Consider the following 18,330-nt stretch of genomic DNA (forward strand, 5'->3'; position numbering starts at 1 on the left):
CCTCACTTATTTCTTACTAAATCCTCTACAAATTACCTAACTTCAAAGAGAAAAGCAAATATTTGATACAACGTAAGTCAGTTTTAAAGAGTAATGCAAAGAGCTATTAGAAGAAAAACAATAATACCATGTACTTAAAAACAAAACTTATTTAAAAAATAAAGTTAAAAATATCACACTCTGACCCGACTAGGCCAAGAATATTGACTCATGTTTACCATAAACTACTGACAAAGATAGGAAAATGCCTAGATTCAATTCATGTTAAAATATTTTATAAAAATCTGTACATACTATGAAAATAATATACATTCATTTTAGAAAATCCTAGAAGTACAGAACAAAAAGTTAGAGGAACAGTACAGAACAGTACAGAACAAAAAGAGGAACAAATTCGCCTCCAGCCAAACCCGCACACAATCCTTGTTCAGACCCATGTTAGAAATATTTTCAGTGATAATGCTCCAAACAAACAGAAATGTTCTTTGCATTAGTAAGGAAATTCAACAAATTATAACAATGTCTGCTGAAAAACAGATTTTACTGTAAATTTCAATGTGGTTTCTAAGAAATATTTTCTGTGCACCATTTTCTAAGGCAGGTGTGTTTTGTGATTTGGTCTGTAAATGCGGTCACTTCATAGAGGGTGTAAACAGCCCGATACAAGTGAGTTTATGTGTCACAGGCCTCGCATAGTGAGTAAAACAATATAGTAATCACTTCACAACCATCTTTATCTTGCCTCATGATGAAGCAATTAGGAAAAGGCTTAATTAGTACTCTGCATCTTCACAGCTTCACTTTCTCCAAGAGTTTTAAATAGAAACTCAGTAACCACTATGAGGAGACCTTCTTTTTTTTTTTTTTAAAGATTTATTTATTTATTTTAGAGAGAGACAGAGCTGGGGGAGGGGCAGAGGGAGAGGGCGAATCTCAAGCAGACTCCCCAGCACAGAGCCTGACCTGGGGCTCCAACTTCACAACCCACGAGATCACGACCTATGAGTTCCTCACCTGAGCCGAAATCAAGACTCATATGCTCAACAGACTGAGCCCTCCAGGTGCTCCAAGGAAAGAGAACGTCTAATGTGAGAAGAGTAAATAGCATTGAGTTTTCTTTAGTAGCCATCATAAGCTAAATAATTTTGAAGAAAAATTATATATATATTTTTTTTTCTAGAAAGAAAAAAAAAAACCCTGCTCACACTTCTCTCCCTATCCTCAAATAAACTGAGGTTTGATTATGGCTTTTATGTCTGAAAAGGAAAAGGCATCTATTTTATTAAGATGTTCGCTAGTCAACAATGTGACAGAAATCTACAGGGCACAGGCAGGGTAGAGGTTATGAGCAGGCTGCCACCACGTGATCTTGCTCTGGAATCCTGGGCCTGCTCTGTCCCTGTAAGGGCAAACCAACAGACACAGTCCTTTCCCTATGGAGCTTCTGTCTTAGTAGGGAAGACAGTATACTAATCAATAAACAAAGAAATAGAGAAACATCAAGGGCTGAGAAGTGTCATGAATTAATTCAAGGGTCAGGAAAGGCCTCTCCAAAGAGGTAATAATGCTGAGATCGGAATAATATAAAGGAACCAGCCATGGGAAGATCAGAGGGAGCCAGCTTGGAATGTTCCAGGAACTGAAAGGTGGCCCATGAGGCCAGAGCGGAGTGGGCATGGGAGAGAGTCGTGAAAGATGCCTTCATAGAAGTTGTCAGAGGGGGCTGGGTCAGGCAGTCTTATAAACCAGGGTAAAATGTTGATCTTCTTCCAAGTGTGATCAGTCAGAAGCCACTGGAGGGTTTTAGGTAGGTAACCAGTTAGCGTGATCTTATTTGTGTTTGTAAGAGATCAGTGTGACTTCTGTGAGAAGAATGGAGAAAGTGGGTGGACAAGAAAGGAAGGGGTGGAAGCAAGGAGGTCAGTTAGAACTATCGCTGTATGATTTGGGCAAGTTACCCGACTTCTCTGAACTGTGGGTTTTATCATCTAATAATAAGAATTCAAAGGAGTGATTAAGAGTATCAAATGAGAAAATGCATGCAGAGCTCCTCACATGATGCCTGGCATATAATAAATACTCAATGGTAACCCGGGAATTGGGAGTTTTGGGAGTTGATTTTCAAAACTACATGGACCGGATGGTCCTGCAACCACCACTTTCCCTACCTGCTTTTGCCAGTCTCATGAAACACCACTGAGAGCATTTATCTCACCTCCGACTTTTGCTCAGTGAACTTGCCACATTCGCACATATCCATGTCCATCTGGACCACTTCCTTGCCCCCCTGTGACAGAACTCCAAGAGTCTTAAATCTGATGGGCCACCTCAGAAGTGCTAACCTGTGGTGTCTAATGAATTATCTTCTAATTGAGTATCTTGATCACCTTCTTCCTCTAAACAACCTAAGGCTCCTCTCTGGGACATTCTGAACCCCTCAGGAAATGATGATACTATTAAATATTAACACATTTTCTTTTTATACATTTTGTCCTAGATTTTTCCATCCTCTCCTCACATGAAAAGTCAACACCACAGGTAGAAAAAGCAAGACAGTAGGGTATGAAATGGAGTGACTGGTCACAGAACATGTTCCCTGTCAGGGGCCGATGTGACAGGGGCCAACCCACAACCTGATGCCTGCTGAAGCTCGAGACTGGGCCTCTGGTAGCCTGAAGGGAAGCCTCACATGAGGTCCTTCTCCCATACACTAGTTAGGAAGCACCAAAGGAATTCAGGAAGGAATTCTAAGGAAACAGGATAAAAAGTCTGAGGAGATGTCTGGGAGGTAGAAGACAAAGTGTCAGTGGTGATGATCAAGCTCCATGAAGAGGTACCCTCTTCATCATTCTTTATTCTCTGGTGCGGTGCCTGGTCCCCAAACAAAGTACTTCAGACACATGGCCTGGAGAGCCAGAGCCACTGGATCTTTCTGGGTCCCTGCCCCAACTCTTAGGAACCGTGGAGGGTCCACTAATGGACGTATCCCTACCCAGTTTTGGGGGTCAGTCATGCTCTGACCACTTATATTTCCGCAATGATACAAACCATGTGCTATCGGATTTGTTTGGCCATCAGCAGAAACCTCCCTGTTTCTTCACAGAGGCACAACTTCGGATCCTGGTTCTGAGGCTTGATCAGCTCTAAGGCACTGCGGCCATGACGCACCTGTGCCTCAGCTTCAACTGAAAAAGGAACTAATAATTAGAGCCTACTATTACTACCCTCTTAGGGTCACAATGAGGAGTAAACCATTGTGGAGGAAACAAGGTAAATGCCATACAAGCATTTATTTAAAAACAACAACAAATAAACAAGTATGTAGGAAGAGAAGGAGAAGAAGAAAAAGGAGTAGTACCAGCACTATCCATTACAGGGTAAAGACAAACAGAAATAAGACGCGGGAGAGGGAGAAGCAGGCTTCCCGCGGAGCAGGGAGCCCGATGCGGGGCTCGATCCCAGGACCCCCGGGATCATGACCTGAGCCGAAGCCTGACGACGCTTAACGACTGAGCCTCCCAGGCGCCTGGACTTTTCCATATTTTAATTCCCCCCCCAACATATGTAATCAAACGGGACTGCTTTCCTCAATAAAAGAATGGATTTCAGCTTGCTTGAGGGGAAGAAAGAGAGAGAGGGAGGGTGTGGGGAGAGAGGGTGTAAAGGAAGAGTGTGAAGGCGATGGTTTGAAATGAGAAAAGCCTAATAAAATTAGTTGTCAGCCTGTGAGCCTCAGAATTTGTCTGGCTCCTTTTCTTCAGTTTCCAATCTTCTTCCAGTGCAATGAGACTGCTTTAAGGAATGGTTATAAAAACATTCTCCGAGCATAGTAAGTAGTAGTAACAGAACAACACTGATTAGAATATTTTACTCTATTAGATCAGCAGTTGTATTTAGGTTGACTCACCTTCCCAGCACCTTCCAGTTCTTTCTTGTCTTTCAGTGCTTGTCCAGACAACATTTTCATTTCAACAACTCCTGCTATTGCAATAATGGGTACAATTGCTAAGAGCAAAAGTGTTAACTGCCAGCCATAGATTAAAGATATAATAATGCCTGTCCCAAGATTTGCTATATTCTGGGTAATTACAGCAAGCCTGGAACCTATAGCCTACAAAAAAAGACACAAAACAAATTAGAGAAACAATTTCATATTCTCTTTAAAACCTATGCCTATATTTTCTTCAGGATTATGACAATTCAGTTTCATGAAATTCTATTAATTATCTTTTCAGTTACAAAATAAAAACGAAAGGTTTGCTTATAAGTTTATTTGGTGTCTAAAATGAAGATTTCCATGACTTCAGAGTAAATACTGAAAGAAGAAGATCAATAATTCAGAGTTAAATTACATATTTCTATCTCTTCTAATTTGTTTTTTCTAAGGAGGCTCCATGCCAATGCGGGACTTGAACTCATGACCCTGAGATCAAGACCTGAGCTGATATCAAGAGCCGGACATTTAACCAAATGAGCCACCCAGGCATCCCTCTCTTCTAATTTTTAATACCAAGAAAATTTTCATTAATCAATGAAACCATGATCACTAAAGCAAGCTCTTGAAATCAACAAGACAAAATAGTCTGACAGTTGCACTGGAAATGTTGGAAATTTCCAACATTAGATGCAAAGCTACTCATAAGTTAAGCCTAATATTTGTCGTTAAGGATATCCAAATATGGGATGCCTGGATGGCTCAGTCGGTTGAGCATCTGCCTTCAGCTCAGGTCATGATCCCAGAGTCCTGGGATCAAACCCCGAGTCGAGCTCCCTGCTCAGTGGGGAGTCGGCTTCTCCCTCTGCCTCTGCCGCTCTCCCTGCTCCTGCTCTCTCTCAAATAAATAAGATATTTAAAAAAAAAAAAACAGATACGCAAATATATCTGGGCCTATTTGAGATGCTTATTGTGTTTAATTTAACCTGCAGTTGATTTGGAAAAACTACACATAGCTGAAAGTAATGGAATTTAATTTAGATATTAATCGGGCAACAGAGCCTTTAGTTTGAATGCCAGAGGGGGTGTGAAGCATGACTTTTAGTAGCATGCTGTGACTTCCAGTTCTAAAGCCAAAAGTCAAACTATAAAGTCAATTCAGTCTACTACTCCATACCGTACTTCTCTCCTCTATGTTAGAAACACCCGAGCCCTCAGTCCATTCCAAAGTCCAGCTATGGTGCCCAGATCTGGATATAGCCCATGTTTTTTCCACTCTCAAAGTTCCCTCTGCCTGAGTGGGACCAGACTCAGGTATAGATTACGAGGCAGTGGAGTTCAGACTGGTCACAACCTCCTCTGTGACTTTGGACAAATTTCTCTCAACCCTCAAAATGAGCGAATACATTGATTAATAACCCAAACTTCTTTCAGCCCTAAATGTTAAGGACAGAATCCTTTATAACCCCTTCTCCATCACTCCAGTACCAACCCACTGAAATCATTCAACATTTGTGTGATAGAAACACTAGACCCGTAATTAGGGGGCAAGGGTGTTACAACTACCAGGAGCCTCTGTACATTAAATTCTATACCAGGAATTGCACCAGACAGCATGAATAATGGAGCAGTTTTTTTTTTTTTTTTTTTTTTTGAGGCAGTCACTGAGTTTATATCAAAGGGATGCTTAACCAAATTTGGCTTAAGTCAAAAATGAAGTGGATTTCAGAGCCAGCTCTCTGCATTTGCACACTTTTTTTATTTTTTTAAGATTTCATTTTTTTATCTGACAGAGAGATAGCAAAAGCAGGAACACAAGCAGGGGGAGTGGGAGAGGGAGAAGCAGGCTTCCCGCAGAGCAGGGAGCCCGATGAGAGGCTTGATCCCAGGACCCTGGGATCATGACCTGAGCCGAAGGCAGATGCTTAACCGACTGAGCCACCCAGGCTCCCCTTGCACATTTTCAACCTGAAAGTCAAAGGTTACAACCCAGAGTCCATGGCACAGGGACAATGTAGACTGCTCCTGTTCTCAGAATCTACAAGTCCTACCCAGAACTCATTTCCCACAGCAACTGACTGAGAGAAGTGCTCAGAACATCCCCCCAAGTTCATGGCAGGTGAATGGTTCTAGCACATTAACCTTTCAGACTTATGAATGTTTAGGTTTGCATGGCAGTCAAGGCCATGAAAATAAGTAAAATGGATCAGAGATGACAAATTCTTCTCTCCTGTACATGAAGGGTGAACGAAAAGATCAAGAACCTTAAGCTGGTGGGGTGTGGGGAGATTAAGGTCCTTGGCTTTACCTGATTTAGCACTTAGAGGTCATGGCACTGGTACCATTCCTTATTCTAAAGACTAACACGGTTCCACATCTATTCCTCATATAGAGTAGGAGTCTAGAGTTCTGCAGATCACAATGAATGGGACAGCATAGATTCGTAGTAGCCTGGTAATTTTCATTTCAAAAAGTAAAGCTGAGAGAAGATAACACTCCCAAAAACCACAGCCTAAGTGTGAAACAGGGTCAGACAAAAATAGCCTGGCTCTTGAAACCCGCTAAGACCCCTCGTTACCTCTCCACCCCACTGTATATTCAAGTAATTCTATCTTACTTCCTCCTCTGCTTCCAAACACGGCCATATTGCTTGAAGTCTAATTTGAAACATTTGTGCTTACTGAAAAAAAAAATCCCATTTCCTGAGCCTCTTTCTGAAATTAGAAACATTTATAACTTTATCGTCTCCTCAACCACCTTCTCCAGGGGGAGGGGGGCGTGGAATCTTAAGTACATAGTGGTTTTTGATCTCTACGTGGCTCTCATTTGCTTTTTTCCCTGCAGAATTCTAGTCCTAAAACCAAAATAAAACTTAAAAGCTCGCTATTCCATAGGCAAAATACTGAGATATATTTTCTCCTGATTTCTTTCTAGCAGAATTATGCTACTGACTAAAAACTACATCTGAGAAAATGTTTCATTGGCGGTCAAGTTAAATATGAAGAAAATTTAACCAAGATAAGCATTATCACTAACTATATACACACAAACTTGAGTTAGCCCTGCCTTGGGTGGAATGACTTTTGACAGTATTGCTTACCTTGGGTATTTTTTTCTATAAAAAATTAATTTCACTACTTCCCACTGTGGAATAGAGATACCCACACAGATGGGTGTGTGTGTGTGCGCACACATATATACAGGTAAATGTTAAGTGTGTGTATGTATATGCATGTCTATAGGTGTGTGTATATATATTTACACACTACACACATCTGCCCCATCATAAGCTGGTCAGCTGGTAGCATTAAGTGGATACAACTGTCCTGTCTTGGCCAATTTATGGTAACAGCTACACGGGACTTCCGTGCTTCTGATGGCACTCACAGACCTACTTGCTTCCTCTTCCCTGGTCCTTGATGAGCCACTGTGTGAAGTTCTGGAGAACAGTTCTGACCCGGTGGCTCACACAGAGGTGTGCAGGCTAGCGCAGCTGTGAGAGCGTGAGTTTGAAGAAACAAATGGAAAGCAGCCGGTCAACACCAGCAGGCAAGCGGGGGCTACCAGAGCTCCTGCCAGGGTCTGAGGGGCTCACAGACAACAGCAGGGGACAGGGCTGGCTGCCAGTCCCACAGACACAGGAAGGGACTATGGCTTAGGACAGGCCATAACCCCAGAGGAATTTTAGGGGAAGGAAGAAGGACTGAGAGCACACAATGCCCACACTGTGCCTGCTCAGGGTTCTGCCACCCGGCACGGAGTCAGCGTTTCCTCTAGGCTGTGTCCTCCACCCCAAATGGGGTATGGGACGTGTGTGTCCATGTGGGCCCATGATACATACAACCAGGTCTCTGTGAAGGGTATACTAAAGTGATGGTGGCAAAGTTTAGGGAAAACTGGATTTCAGAAATTTCAGGATACAATTTGTCCACACTGATCATGATCCCCAAGAATGGCTCTTGAAGGGAGGGACCAAAATGGATTGACCCCAAGCTCACGGACTGATTCTCATGCCAATTTAAATTAAAAAGAAAAAAAGAGAGAGAGAGAGAGAGAGAGAAACTAATGCTTTATGTCTTCCACCTACCACCCACTTCTCTTTACCATTTCCCAAAAAGTCCTTTACCGCTGTATCCAACTGTGTTCGTCCTCTTTTCTCTTTTCTCTTGAGCCCACTCCCAACAGGCTTTGCTCCCACCACACCCTTGAAACAGTTCCTGTCAGAACCCTCAGCACCTCCGTGCGGCTGCAGCATGGTAAGATGTTCAATCACCTTGCAAGCTCATCAGCAGTATCTGATATCCTAGATTGTTCCTCCTGAAAGTACGTTTTCCATGTAGTTTCTAGGACACTGCTCTCCTCCCTCACTGGCTGCTCCTTCCCAGTCCTCTGCAGGTCCACCCTCAGAACCCTGACCTCAGGGCCCAGGACTTGCCATGGGTCTCTACCTACATAAGCTTCCTTGGCTATCTTCCCCAGTCTCCTGGTTTACAAGCCACCAATGCACCACACATCTCCAAAGGTCTATTTCCAGACCAGACTTCTGTGCTCAGCTCCAGACTTGCACATCTAATCTGCTTTCTTGACATCGCCTCTTGGACTTCTCATTGGGGATCTCAAACATACCATGTTCCAAAAAGAACTCTCAACTGTCCCTCAAATCCGTTCTTTCAACAGGCTCCCGGTTTCATTAAAAAGCAACTCCATTTTTTAAGGGATGCAGGTCAAAAGCTGTGGGGACATTCTATATCTCCATTCTCTTATACCCTACATATAACCAACAAATTCTGTTGGCTGTACCTTCAAACTATGTCCAGAATCTGTTTACTTTTTGTCACCTTCACGATGACCCCCCCAGCCTAAAACATTATCATCCCTCCCCTGATTTATGGCAATAGAGTCTCTGTCTCCACCCTTGCCCCCTTCAGCCTAGTAATACAGCAGCCTTTAAAACTTTCAGATCCCATCACTCCTGGGTTCAAAATCCTACAATGGTTTCCCTTCTATTTCCAGATATAATGCTGATCTCAATTCTTATGACTCTTCCTTTCACTCGCTTTGCTCCAGCCACACTATCCTCTTTACTGTTTCGGGAACAGTTATGGAAATGCTCCAGCCTCAGGTCCTTAGCACTTGCTGATCCTTCTGTTTAGAACACACCTCTCGGGGCGCCAGGGTGGTTCAGTCAGTTAAGTGTCTGCCTTCGACTCAGGTCATGATCCCGGGGTCCTGGGATCGAGCCCCACATCGGGCTCCCTGCTCCGCGGGAGGCCTGCTTCTCCCTCTCCCACTCCCCCTGCTTGTGTTCCCTCTCTCGCTGTGTCTCTCTCTGTCACATAAATACATAAAATCTTAAAAAAAAAAAAAAAAGAACATACCTCTGTCTGCATCTACAGGGCTAGTACCTTGCCCTCATTCAGGCCTCTTGCATGTACCACCTTATCTTCGAGGCCTTCCTTACCTGACAACTAGAAAGCCCCTACCTATACTTCTTGCTGCTATTTTTTTCCCGTATCACTTAATGATGATCTGACCTACTGTGTAGACACCATAAGGCCAGGGTTGTCTGCTTTAGGAAGTTCAAAGTTATTTCAAGCAGTGCATATTTGGCCCTGCTAGGTCCTATACAACTTGGTCTAAACCTCAATGTTTGTTGATTTGTTTGCTTTAAGCAAAGAAATCTGTATTAAAACAATTCCCAAGATTTATATTGTAATTTAAAACTCTGTGTGCTTCCACATTCATAACCTAATTTATACTTACAGAAGCCCCATGTATTTGATAGAACAAACTTTAATATAGAGCCACCATATAGCAAAACTAAAAGATTAATAAGGTTCAAAGGAGGGAAAGACACGGCAGAGATCACATGCTTTTTCTTCAAATCCTGCATCATCTTGTGGATTTTTGTTACCAACAGTTGTAGTTGTAGAAGAAACTGTCACTCCCTCCGCAAATCAACACCTCCTGGTTCAATAGTTTCTAGTTAGAGCAATTAAAGAGAGTCATACAGCAGTAAAATTTGAGCTTTATAACCTGATAAAGTTGTTCCTTCTACCATTGCTTTAATTTTTTGATGTGCTTCTCATTTCTTTCAAACTGTTTTTATTATTATTTATTTTTTTTATTTTTTAGAGAGAGAGAGCACATGCACAAGCTGGGTGGGCAGGGAGGGACAGAAGGAGGGGGAGAGAGAGAATCTTAAGCAGGCTCCACACCCGCTCAGCGGGGAGCCTGATGTGGGGCTGGATCTCAGGCCCTGACAGCATGACCTGAGCCGAAATCAAGAGTCTAATGCTAGGGGCGCCTGGGTGGCTCAGTCGTTTAAGCGTCTGCCTTCGGCTCAGGTCATGATCCCAGGGTCCTGGGATCGAGTCCCACATCGGGCTCCCTGCTCCGCGGGAAGCCTGCTTCTCCCTCTCCCACTCCCCCTGCTTGTGTTCCCTCTCTCACTGTGTCTCTCTCTGTCAAATAAATAAATCTTTAAAAAAAAAAAAAAGAGTCTGATGCTTTACTGACTGAGTCACCCGAATGCCCCTCAACCTGTTTTTAGATTTTTCTTCCCTCTCTTCTAAACTGCAGTGCTCCTAAACATTCATACAGAAACTGCATACATTCTTTTTTTTAGTAGCAATTATAGTTTTCTGTTGATTTCTGTTCCAACTGATCCTGCATGATATGCTGATAAATACTTCCTTTTATAAATAATTATCCTTCCATGTGTATCCTGTTAATAGCAGGTCTAACTAGTAAATAACAAAAGAAGCTTGTAAATTATATATACACACTATACAGTTTACATTTAAACAGTTAACATTTTTGCTATGAGGCACATGATTTATTGTGTTAAATATTTATCTAATATTTTAATAATAATGAGAACACCTATAATGAGAAAATTAATTTCATGCTGAGATCCAAAATGGTCAATTAAGACAAACAGAAAGGAGGCACAAACCCCTTTAACTTGAGCAGCGTCATTGGCAAGCCTGGTTGTCAATGCTCCAGTGGTGTTTTTAGGGTCATCAAACCAGCTCACATCCTGTGGCACAGAAAATGATTTTATTATCTTAAAGCTCCACTTATGAGACCCTTAGCTCTTGAGGGCAAGGACAGGGTCAGGTTTGTTATCACTTATATCCCTTGCATTTAGCTCTCAGGATTTGACATTCAATAGACAATAAAGGGACTTAATAGACACACACATAAATAATTTCATTTGTCAAAATAATTTTTTGAGTGCCGGCTACTTAAGACATCCATTTTATTTATTTTTAAAGATTTCATTTATTTATTTGATAGAGAGACAGCAAGAGAGGGAACACAAGCAGGGGGAGTGGGAAAGGGAGAAGCAGACCTCCTGCTGAGAAGGGAGTCTGATGCAGGGCTCGATCCCAGGACCCTAGGATCACAACCTGAGCCAAAGGTAGATGCCCAACGACTGAGCCACCCAGGCGCCCCTACTTAGACATCCAAATAGAGAGACTGAATAGGCAGTTTAGGTAACTGTGGTTCAGGGCAAAATAAATGAATTGGGTTTTAAAAAATCAACAAAAGAAATCTAGATTAAAATTTAAGATCAACATAAAACAGGATTTTTTGGTAAAGCCATTTACCTTTTAATTTTTAGTTTTTTAAATTTAATTTTATTTAAATTCAATTAATTAACATAGAGTGTATTATTAGTTTCAGAAGTAGAGGTCAGGATTCATCAGTCTTGTATAATACCCAGTGCTCGTATCACGTGCCTTCCTTAATGCCCATCACCCAGTTACCCCATCCCCTCCAGCAACCCTCAGTTTGTTTCCTATGATTGAGAGTCTCCTACGGTTCGTCTCCCTCTCTGATTTCATCTTGTTTAATTTTCCCCTCCCTTCCCCTATGATCCGGTTTTGTTTCTTAAATTCCACATATAAGTGAGTGATATGATAATTGGGCTTCTGTGACTAACTTATTTCACTTAGCACAATACCCTCTAGTTCCATCCATGTCGTTGCAAATGGCAAGATTTCGTTTTTTTGATGGCTGATAATATTCCATAGTTTGGCTATCGTGGCCATTGCTGCTATGAACATTGGGGTGCAGGTCCCCCTTCAGATCACTATGTTTCTATCTTTTGGGTAAATACCCAGGAGTGCAATTGCTGGGTCATAGGGTAACTCTACTTTTAACTTCTTAAGGGACCTCTATATTGTTTTCCAGAGTGGCTGCACCAGTTTGCATTCCCACCAACAGTATAAGAAGGTTCCCCTTTCTCTGCATCCTCACCAACATCTGTCGTTTCCTGACTTGTTAATTTTAGCCATTCTGACTGGTGTGAGGTGGTATCTCATTGTGGTTTTGATTTGTATCTCCCTGATGCCGAGTGGTGTGGAGCATTTTTTCATGGGTCTGTTGGCCATTTGTCCATTTACCTTTTTAAATACATAAGTACTAAAAAGATTGTGAGTTTGAAGTATGAACTTATATCCTTAATAAAAAGAAAAAAAAACTATGGTCCTGTTATCTGTACTGGTGATTTGCAATTAAAGCAGTATCTATCATTTTTCCCAAAATATTTAAGAAAAAAGAAAGTGTTATAAGTTATTATAGCACGTATCACATAACTTCCTTGAAGACAGGGACTGTTGAGGCTTGAACACCTGACAACACTTCATATTATGGCTCTGAAGCGGAAGGTCCTTAATATGTATTTGCCAGACTTAATAATGTATGGAGAGGGCATTACACAAATCATCAACTCAGCTTGCAAAGTATAATGGACCCAGAAGCCAGCCTGGGGGTTGGGAGGGTAATGGGGCATTTGGCTCTGGACCAAGATCAGCCTCGATCCTAAACGGAATCTGTTATGAATACGGTTTGACTCAGAGTCCTAGGATAGGGCCGCCATCAAATAGTGCTCTGTTCCTCATTCAAGCCAGTCCTGGCTCTGTCAGTCACTGGCTAGCAATTCCCACAAATACGCTTCTTTTTAAGTCACGGTGGCACTGGTGAGAAAGAATAGAGGAACCAAAGACAGCCTGGAAAATTTAACTGTCGTCTAGAAATCCTAACACGGCAAACAGATGCTTCTCAGCTAGGGTTCCAGGACCCCTGGCACATCCAGGGCATCTTCCGGAGCCTCATTTTATTCACTGGCAAGTGAGCAGTGATTTTAAAATGGAGAGTTATAAAGTCACATACAAACTTTTCAGGATTGGTAGAGAAACTTTCTCTTTGAACTGGGCTGCTTTGGGTGACATTCCCAGAAGCTCCTTCCGCCTTTCCTTAGGAAAACATTCACAACTGCCTGTTGTTAGGTTTTTGAAGGTTTGAAATATAAGAGGCATTCCAGTAAGCCCTTACCAACTTGTTACACTAGAGTGTGAATTACTGTATCAATCTAACCCCAGCAAAGAAACTGGGGAGTAGGGATACATTTTGATTTGTGGAAAGACAGGGTTCAGGTGGCATCTCTTAGTGGGAAGAAACACAAATGTCTTGGGTTTCCCAGGGGAAAGAAGGAAAGGAAGAGAGAAAAGGGATGAGGGGTGCTCCCTCCTCTGCCTCCAGCTGCCATGACAAAGGCTGGGGGTGCACCTGCTCTGGGGACTGTCTGTGGCATTCCCATTCCTTGTTCCACCCACAGCGGACAGACAGCAGGGCCTCTGAGCCAGACCTGGGGGGCGGCCCAGTCACATCTCTGAAGGGAGGCGGAGGGAAGAGCACCTCAGGAGCTTGCTCTGAGTAACCTGACCGCACTCCCACTACATGAGACCGTGGGCACAAGCAGGGAGCTCTGCACAGCCCAGGCACAATCCTCAACAGACATACCTGTCTCAGCATCGATCTGAAAACCATGTATCGGAGCCGCTTGGTGAGGATCTCCCCCGCTTTGCCAAACATGAAGCCCTGTGAAGGAGAACACGCCACAAGAAAGGAGACTTGTCAGAGACCCCGCCACTGATGACAAAGAAGGAGGGAGACTGGATATCACTGCTCAGAGGACACGAGACAAGGTCGGAAAGGCCGATGTCGGGCGTGGCTATGTTTCGGTCACTGGGTACCATGGTACATAGCCACACGGGGAGTGTGGCCAGGAGGGCCCAGTTTTGAAATGATCACTGCCACCCCCCGTTACTGGCAGGCTGATGAGGGATTTTTAGTAAGTGTGTTTCTTTGTCCCTACTCCTATCCTTATTATTTCTCCCAGTGACCCAGGGTCTGCCACCCAGGAAGATCAAATTGTTTCCAAGGCGGGGGCGCTCGAAGCAGGGTGGCTGTATTACGTGTCATCCAAACCAGGACATTTTTGAGAATGCCAAAAGAATGCTGTTAAGAAATACACCAGGACCTGAGGTGTCATCCAGGAAAACAGAAATATTCAGCCACTCCAGCCATAAAGGATGCAGAGAACAAAGATACCAAATTCCTAGTTTCCAAGTTAAAATGAACTAAAGTCTAGGAGCAAAACAGGCTGGGGAAGAAGGCTGACCAAGAGAGAATTTTCTGCCCTGTACCTCCCCTTCCCCCAAGGATCTAACCTTCTGTGTCTGGGAGGAAGGAGGAGCTACTCTGGGAAATAAAGAGTCCCATGTGAGCGTGCTGCCATGCCCAGCCACATCCGGGGAGGAAGGGCAACAGAAACCTCATCCCAATGGGTGTGGGGATACAGGACTAGGAAGAAACAGTGCTCCCCATCTTTCTGGTGCTCTGGGAAGTGGCAGTCTACGGATAAGGCTCCCACACAATGGCATGGGGAAGCCGAGTGGAAATGGCTCATGGTGCATCAGGAGAGGCCCTAATAACAGCCCAATTCCCTGCAGAATCAGAGATGTGGAAAAGGGCAGTTACATGTGCACTCATCTAGTGTGTGGACATTAGTGAGAGAGGGAAGAAACACAGGCAAGGAGCACAAGTGAAGAAAAAGCCAATTCTTCTGACTGGTTCTGATAGAGGAGGACAGCTAGGTGGGCCCTACCAGTTGCCAGCATGAAGCAGGCAGGCACATGATGTCCACAGACTGTCCCCCTCTGCACCCCTCTGCTAACACAGACACTGATCCAGGAGAAGAAGGAAAGGGAGAAATGCTAGATTCATTGAATTAAACCCTGAAACTACTAAAACAATTTAATTTACCTAGAAATGGCCAGATTAAGGTTTCTGTTACTAGACTTAATGAAATGTGAATTATCTTGCTCACTACAGGAATATTACCATTATTTTTGTTGAGACCTGGCTGTTGAGTGCTTAGTCTCACACTGTACTTATATAAAGTACCTATATGCATACATAGGACAACCCTTTTAGTGATGGAAGAATGTCACCTTTATGACAACCATATAATCACCACTTTACAAAAGAAACTGAGGTTTAGTTGCCAGAGGACCCAACTGTAAGTTGGCAGACGTGGAACGTGAATCTGGGTGGATGAGAATCCTAACTAGAATGGGAACCCAGAGCCTGAAATTTTATCACCCACAGAGCTCCCTCCTTTTGTTTCTAAGTGAGGGGCTGGGCATTCTAATGCTGTTGACCACTGTGCCATCTCTACAGTTCTGAGGTCCTATAATTTAGAGCCTTTGCTTCCACTCAGTTTTGCCAGGCAAGTCAGGCTCCTGTCTCCCCAAGCATCATCATATTATAAAGCTATTGCTTTCACTGCCTTTGCTTTACCAGTTTAAATCTCCAAAGTTTAAGGGAGCAGCTCAAAGCCTACCACCCTCAAAATCCCTTAGCCAACTTCACACTCAGGAATCTTTACGTTCTACGGCATTAACAGTTGCCACAGCAATCTTGCATATAGTTAAAGTGTTACATCTATTATGCTTAGGTCAATTTGCCCAATAAGATTTTAAGTACTTAGTAATGAAAGAGCTCATTCAGTCATTTTTCTTTTATATTTCTTATAATGTCAAAAAAAAACCCTTTCTATTTAAAAAATTAATACATGCTTACAACCCATTAAATAAAGAGACCTATTCAGAATTTTATCTTAAAAAATTACACGTGGCTAACATCTATTCCTTCTATAAGTAACTGAGTCTTTGCTACTGCCTCACACAGTAGGCCTGGGAACTTGATCACATCATTTCTTTTTCTTTTTTTTTTCCTTTTCTTTTCTTTTCTTTTCCTTCTTCTCTCTCTCTTTCTAAATGGTGCAGTTGTTTAATTCCTAAAATCCTGATTTGAGGTATCCATTCCTACAGGAACTAGTTGTGTTTCCTACTGTAGCCAGAAAGATTTGTTTGGATACAATAAAGCTAGCTTTGTAATTTATAATACACACACACTCATGGAACACTACATCAAAAACTAATGATGTACTGTATGGTGATTAACATAATAAAAAATAAAAAAATACACAGACACACACACACACACACACACACACACACACATTCCTTCCTTTGATTCTTCTGGCATTCCTAAGTTTGTGTTAAAAGTTTCAATAAGAATTTTTTCTCCAGTCTGCAATGGGGCAGACATCACGCTTGGGCAACCTTAAGGAATCCATTCAAATTCATGAGAACCAGACACTTATCCTAAGAAGACGTGAAGAACTAACTGCTGGTACTCTCACAAGGAGTGCTTCTGTGTTAGAGAGTGTAGAAGGTGCAAAGAGGTCCTGGAGTTGTATTCTGAAGATTTGTTCAGGAAGGTTGGTGTGAGCAGGCTTCACCCTCTGGGGGACTCAATGGCAAATAAGTCCCTGGCCTGGGGACAACAGCTTCTTCTGGAGGAAGGAAAACCTAAGAGATTGGTGTAGGATGCACCAGAAGCTCTTCTAGGTCAAACTTTTTTTTTCAGGATCTAGCTTTACAAATGAGCTTGTTGCCTCTGAGGATAGGAGTCCTCTCATCCACGCTTCAAACGTTACAGGAAACAATTTCCTTCCTTCAACTTTACCAGGTGGGCTATTTATCACAACAGAACAAAGGGGGACAGGCCTTTTAAAACTGATGTTGAGACTGGCAGTCATGATGATTCCCCCGGCTATAATCGCAGACATACCAACGGTAGCATCAATCCTGGTTGCAATGGCACCTCTGTGAGGGAATCCAGGAGCTCCTTGCAGATAAGGACCTCCTTATAATATGCAAACGAGCCTTTCTGATTATGGAACGTTGTGTGTTCAAGGCTTCTGGGAAAGAGCTAGGTCTATGACATTTGTTCTCTTTCATAGGCTTTGCGTCACAGAAAAAGGTTTTGAAGTCTTGATCCTCTGAGTAGCTTTACATTTATATGAGGACAAAGGTTTCCAGGAGCTGTCTTCACTTTTCTTCATGAGCTGGTCAAAGAGGAGTCTCATGTCCTTACGATAGCTAGGGCTGGGGGGGAGAATGGTCCTTATGAATGACCTTCTCGGAGGACACCGACCTCGGTGGCAGCCATGGCTCCCTCGCCTGTAGGGACGTGCCCGCCCAGGGCAGCGGAGGGCTCTGGGCATGCGCAGTCCCACGGCGCTGCTCGGCAGCCTGGATCGGAGGTTCAGCCCGGCTCCGCCAGACTTCGGCCGCCTGGCCGCCCGTCGGATGGCTCCTCCGCAGGGAGAGCGCACGTGACACCGGTCACATTATGCATTTTAATCATCAAGAGGAAGGTACTAATATCCCTATCTTACAGATGAGGACACTGAGGCTTAGTTTAAATTATTTATTTGCCCAAAACCACAAAATTAGGAACTGGTACAACTCATACACAAACCAAAGTCTAACACCAAAACCAACGCTGCCTTACCATACTAAACTTTTAGAGCCCTTAACTTCTTTGCAATTCTGTTCCGGCTAAATGATGCGCAAGCTGTATAATCTGACTCTTTACAAATGGGTCTACAGTTTCTGTTTAAGACTGACATTCTTCCATCATCAAAAAGGTTCCTTCTCCTTTAGCAAAAGGTGAATGATAAACTCTTCAAACATTTTTTAATCAAGTGTGACTTGCTTACAGTATCTTGCTTTTTGTTGTTTTCAGGTCATACCCAGACATTCTGAGTATTTAAACTGACTGGCAGTACTTATATCCAAACTTAAGCCCAGGGTTCCCCTGAATTCCATTTTTGAGTCCCCAGCTTTCATTTCTAGTCATCATATTAGATCAAATACCCTCTTCCTTCTGATTTCATTCGTATTTCATTTGGGGGAGGTGATGGTGGGAGGAGAAGGTAAGCAAGTGCTTCAATGGAAGCAAAACATCTTTGTTTTAAAATATTTTTATTTTTTAAACATTCATTCATTCATTCATTCATTCATTTTTGAGAGAGAGAGAGTGTGTGTGAGCGGGGCGAAAGGGCAGAGGGAAAGGGAGAGAGAGAGAATCAAGCAGGTTCCATGCCCAGCATAGAACCTGAGTTGGGGCTCGATCCCACCACCCTGAGCTAAAATCAGGAGTTGGACACTTCACTGATTGAGCCAGCC

At 43.0% G+C, this 18,330-nt stretch overlaps 1 protein-coding gene and 1 pseudogene across 3 annotated transcripts in view; both read right to left on the reverse strand.

The window, feature by feature from the left end:
- ABCB1 (ATP binding cassette subfamily B member 1) overlaps positions 1 to 18,330 on the reverse strand; it is a 107,515-nt gene that overhangs the window by 17,883 nt on the left and 71,302 nt on the right. For all 3 annotated transcript variants that reach the window (XM_027573453.1, XM_027573455.1, XM_027573454.1), the window contains 3 exons: positions 13,748 to 13,825; positions 10,893 to 10,976; positions 3,908 to 4,111 (listed from right to left, as the gene is read on the reverse strand). In XM_027573453.1, the coding sequence (XP_027429254.1) occupies positions 3,908 to 4,111; positions 10,893 to 10,976; positions 13,748 to 13,825 (366 nt within the window). The remainder of the gene's footprint in view (positions 1 to 3,907; positions 4,112 to 10,892; positions 10,977 to 13,747; positions 13,826 to 18,330) is intronic.
- On the reverse strand, positions 13,835 to 17,902 carry LOC113911799 (annotated as a pseudogene).

This window comes from Zalophus californianus, chromosome 12 (assembly GCF_009762305.2).
Source record: "Zalophus californianus isolate mZalCal1 chromosome 12, mZalCal1.pri.v2, whole genome shotgun sequence".
NCBI lineage: Eukaryota > Metazoa > Chordata > Mammalia > Carnivora > Otariidae > Zalophus > Zalophus californianus.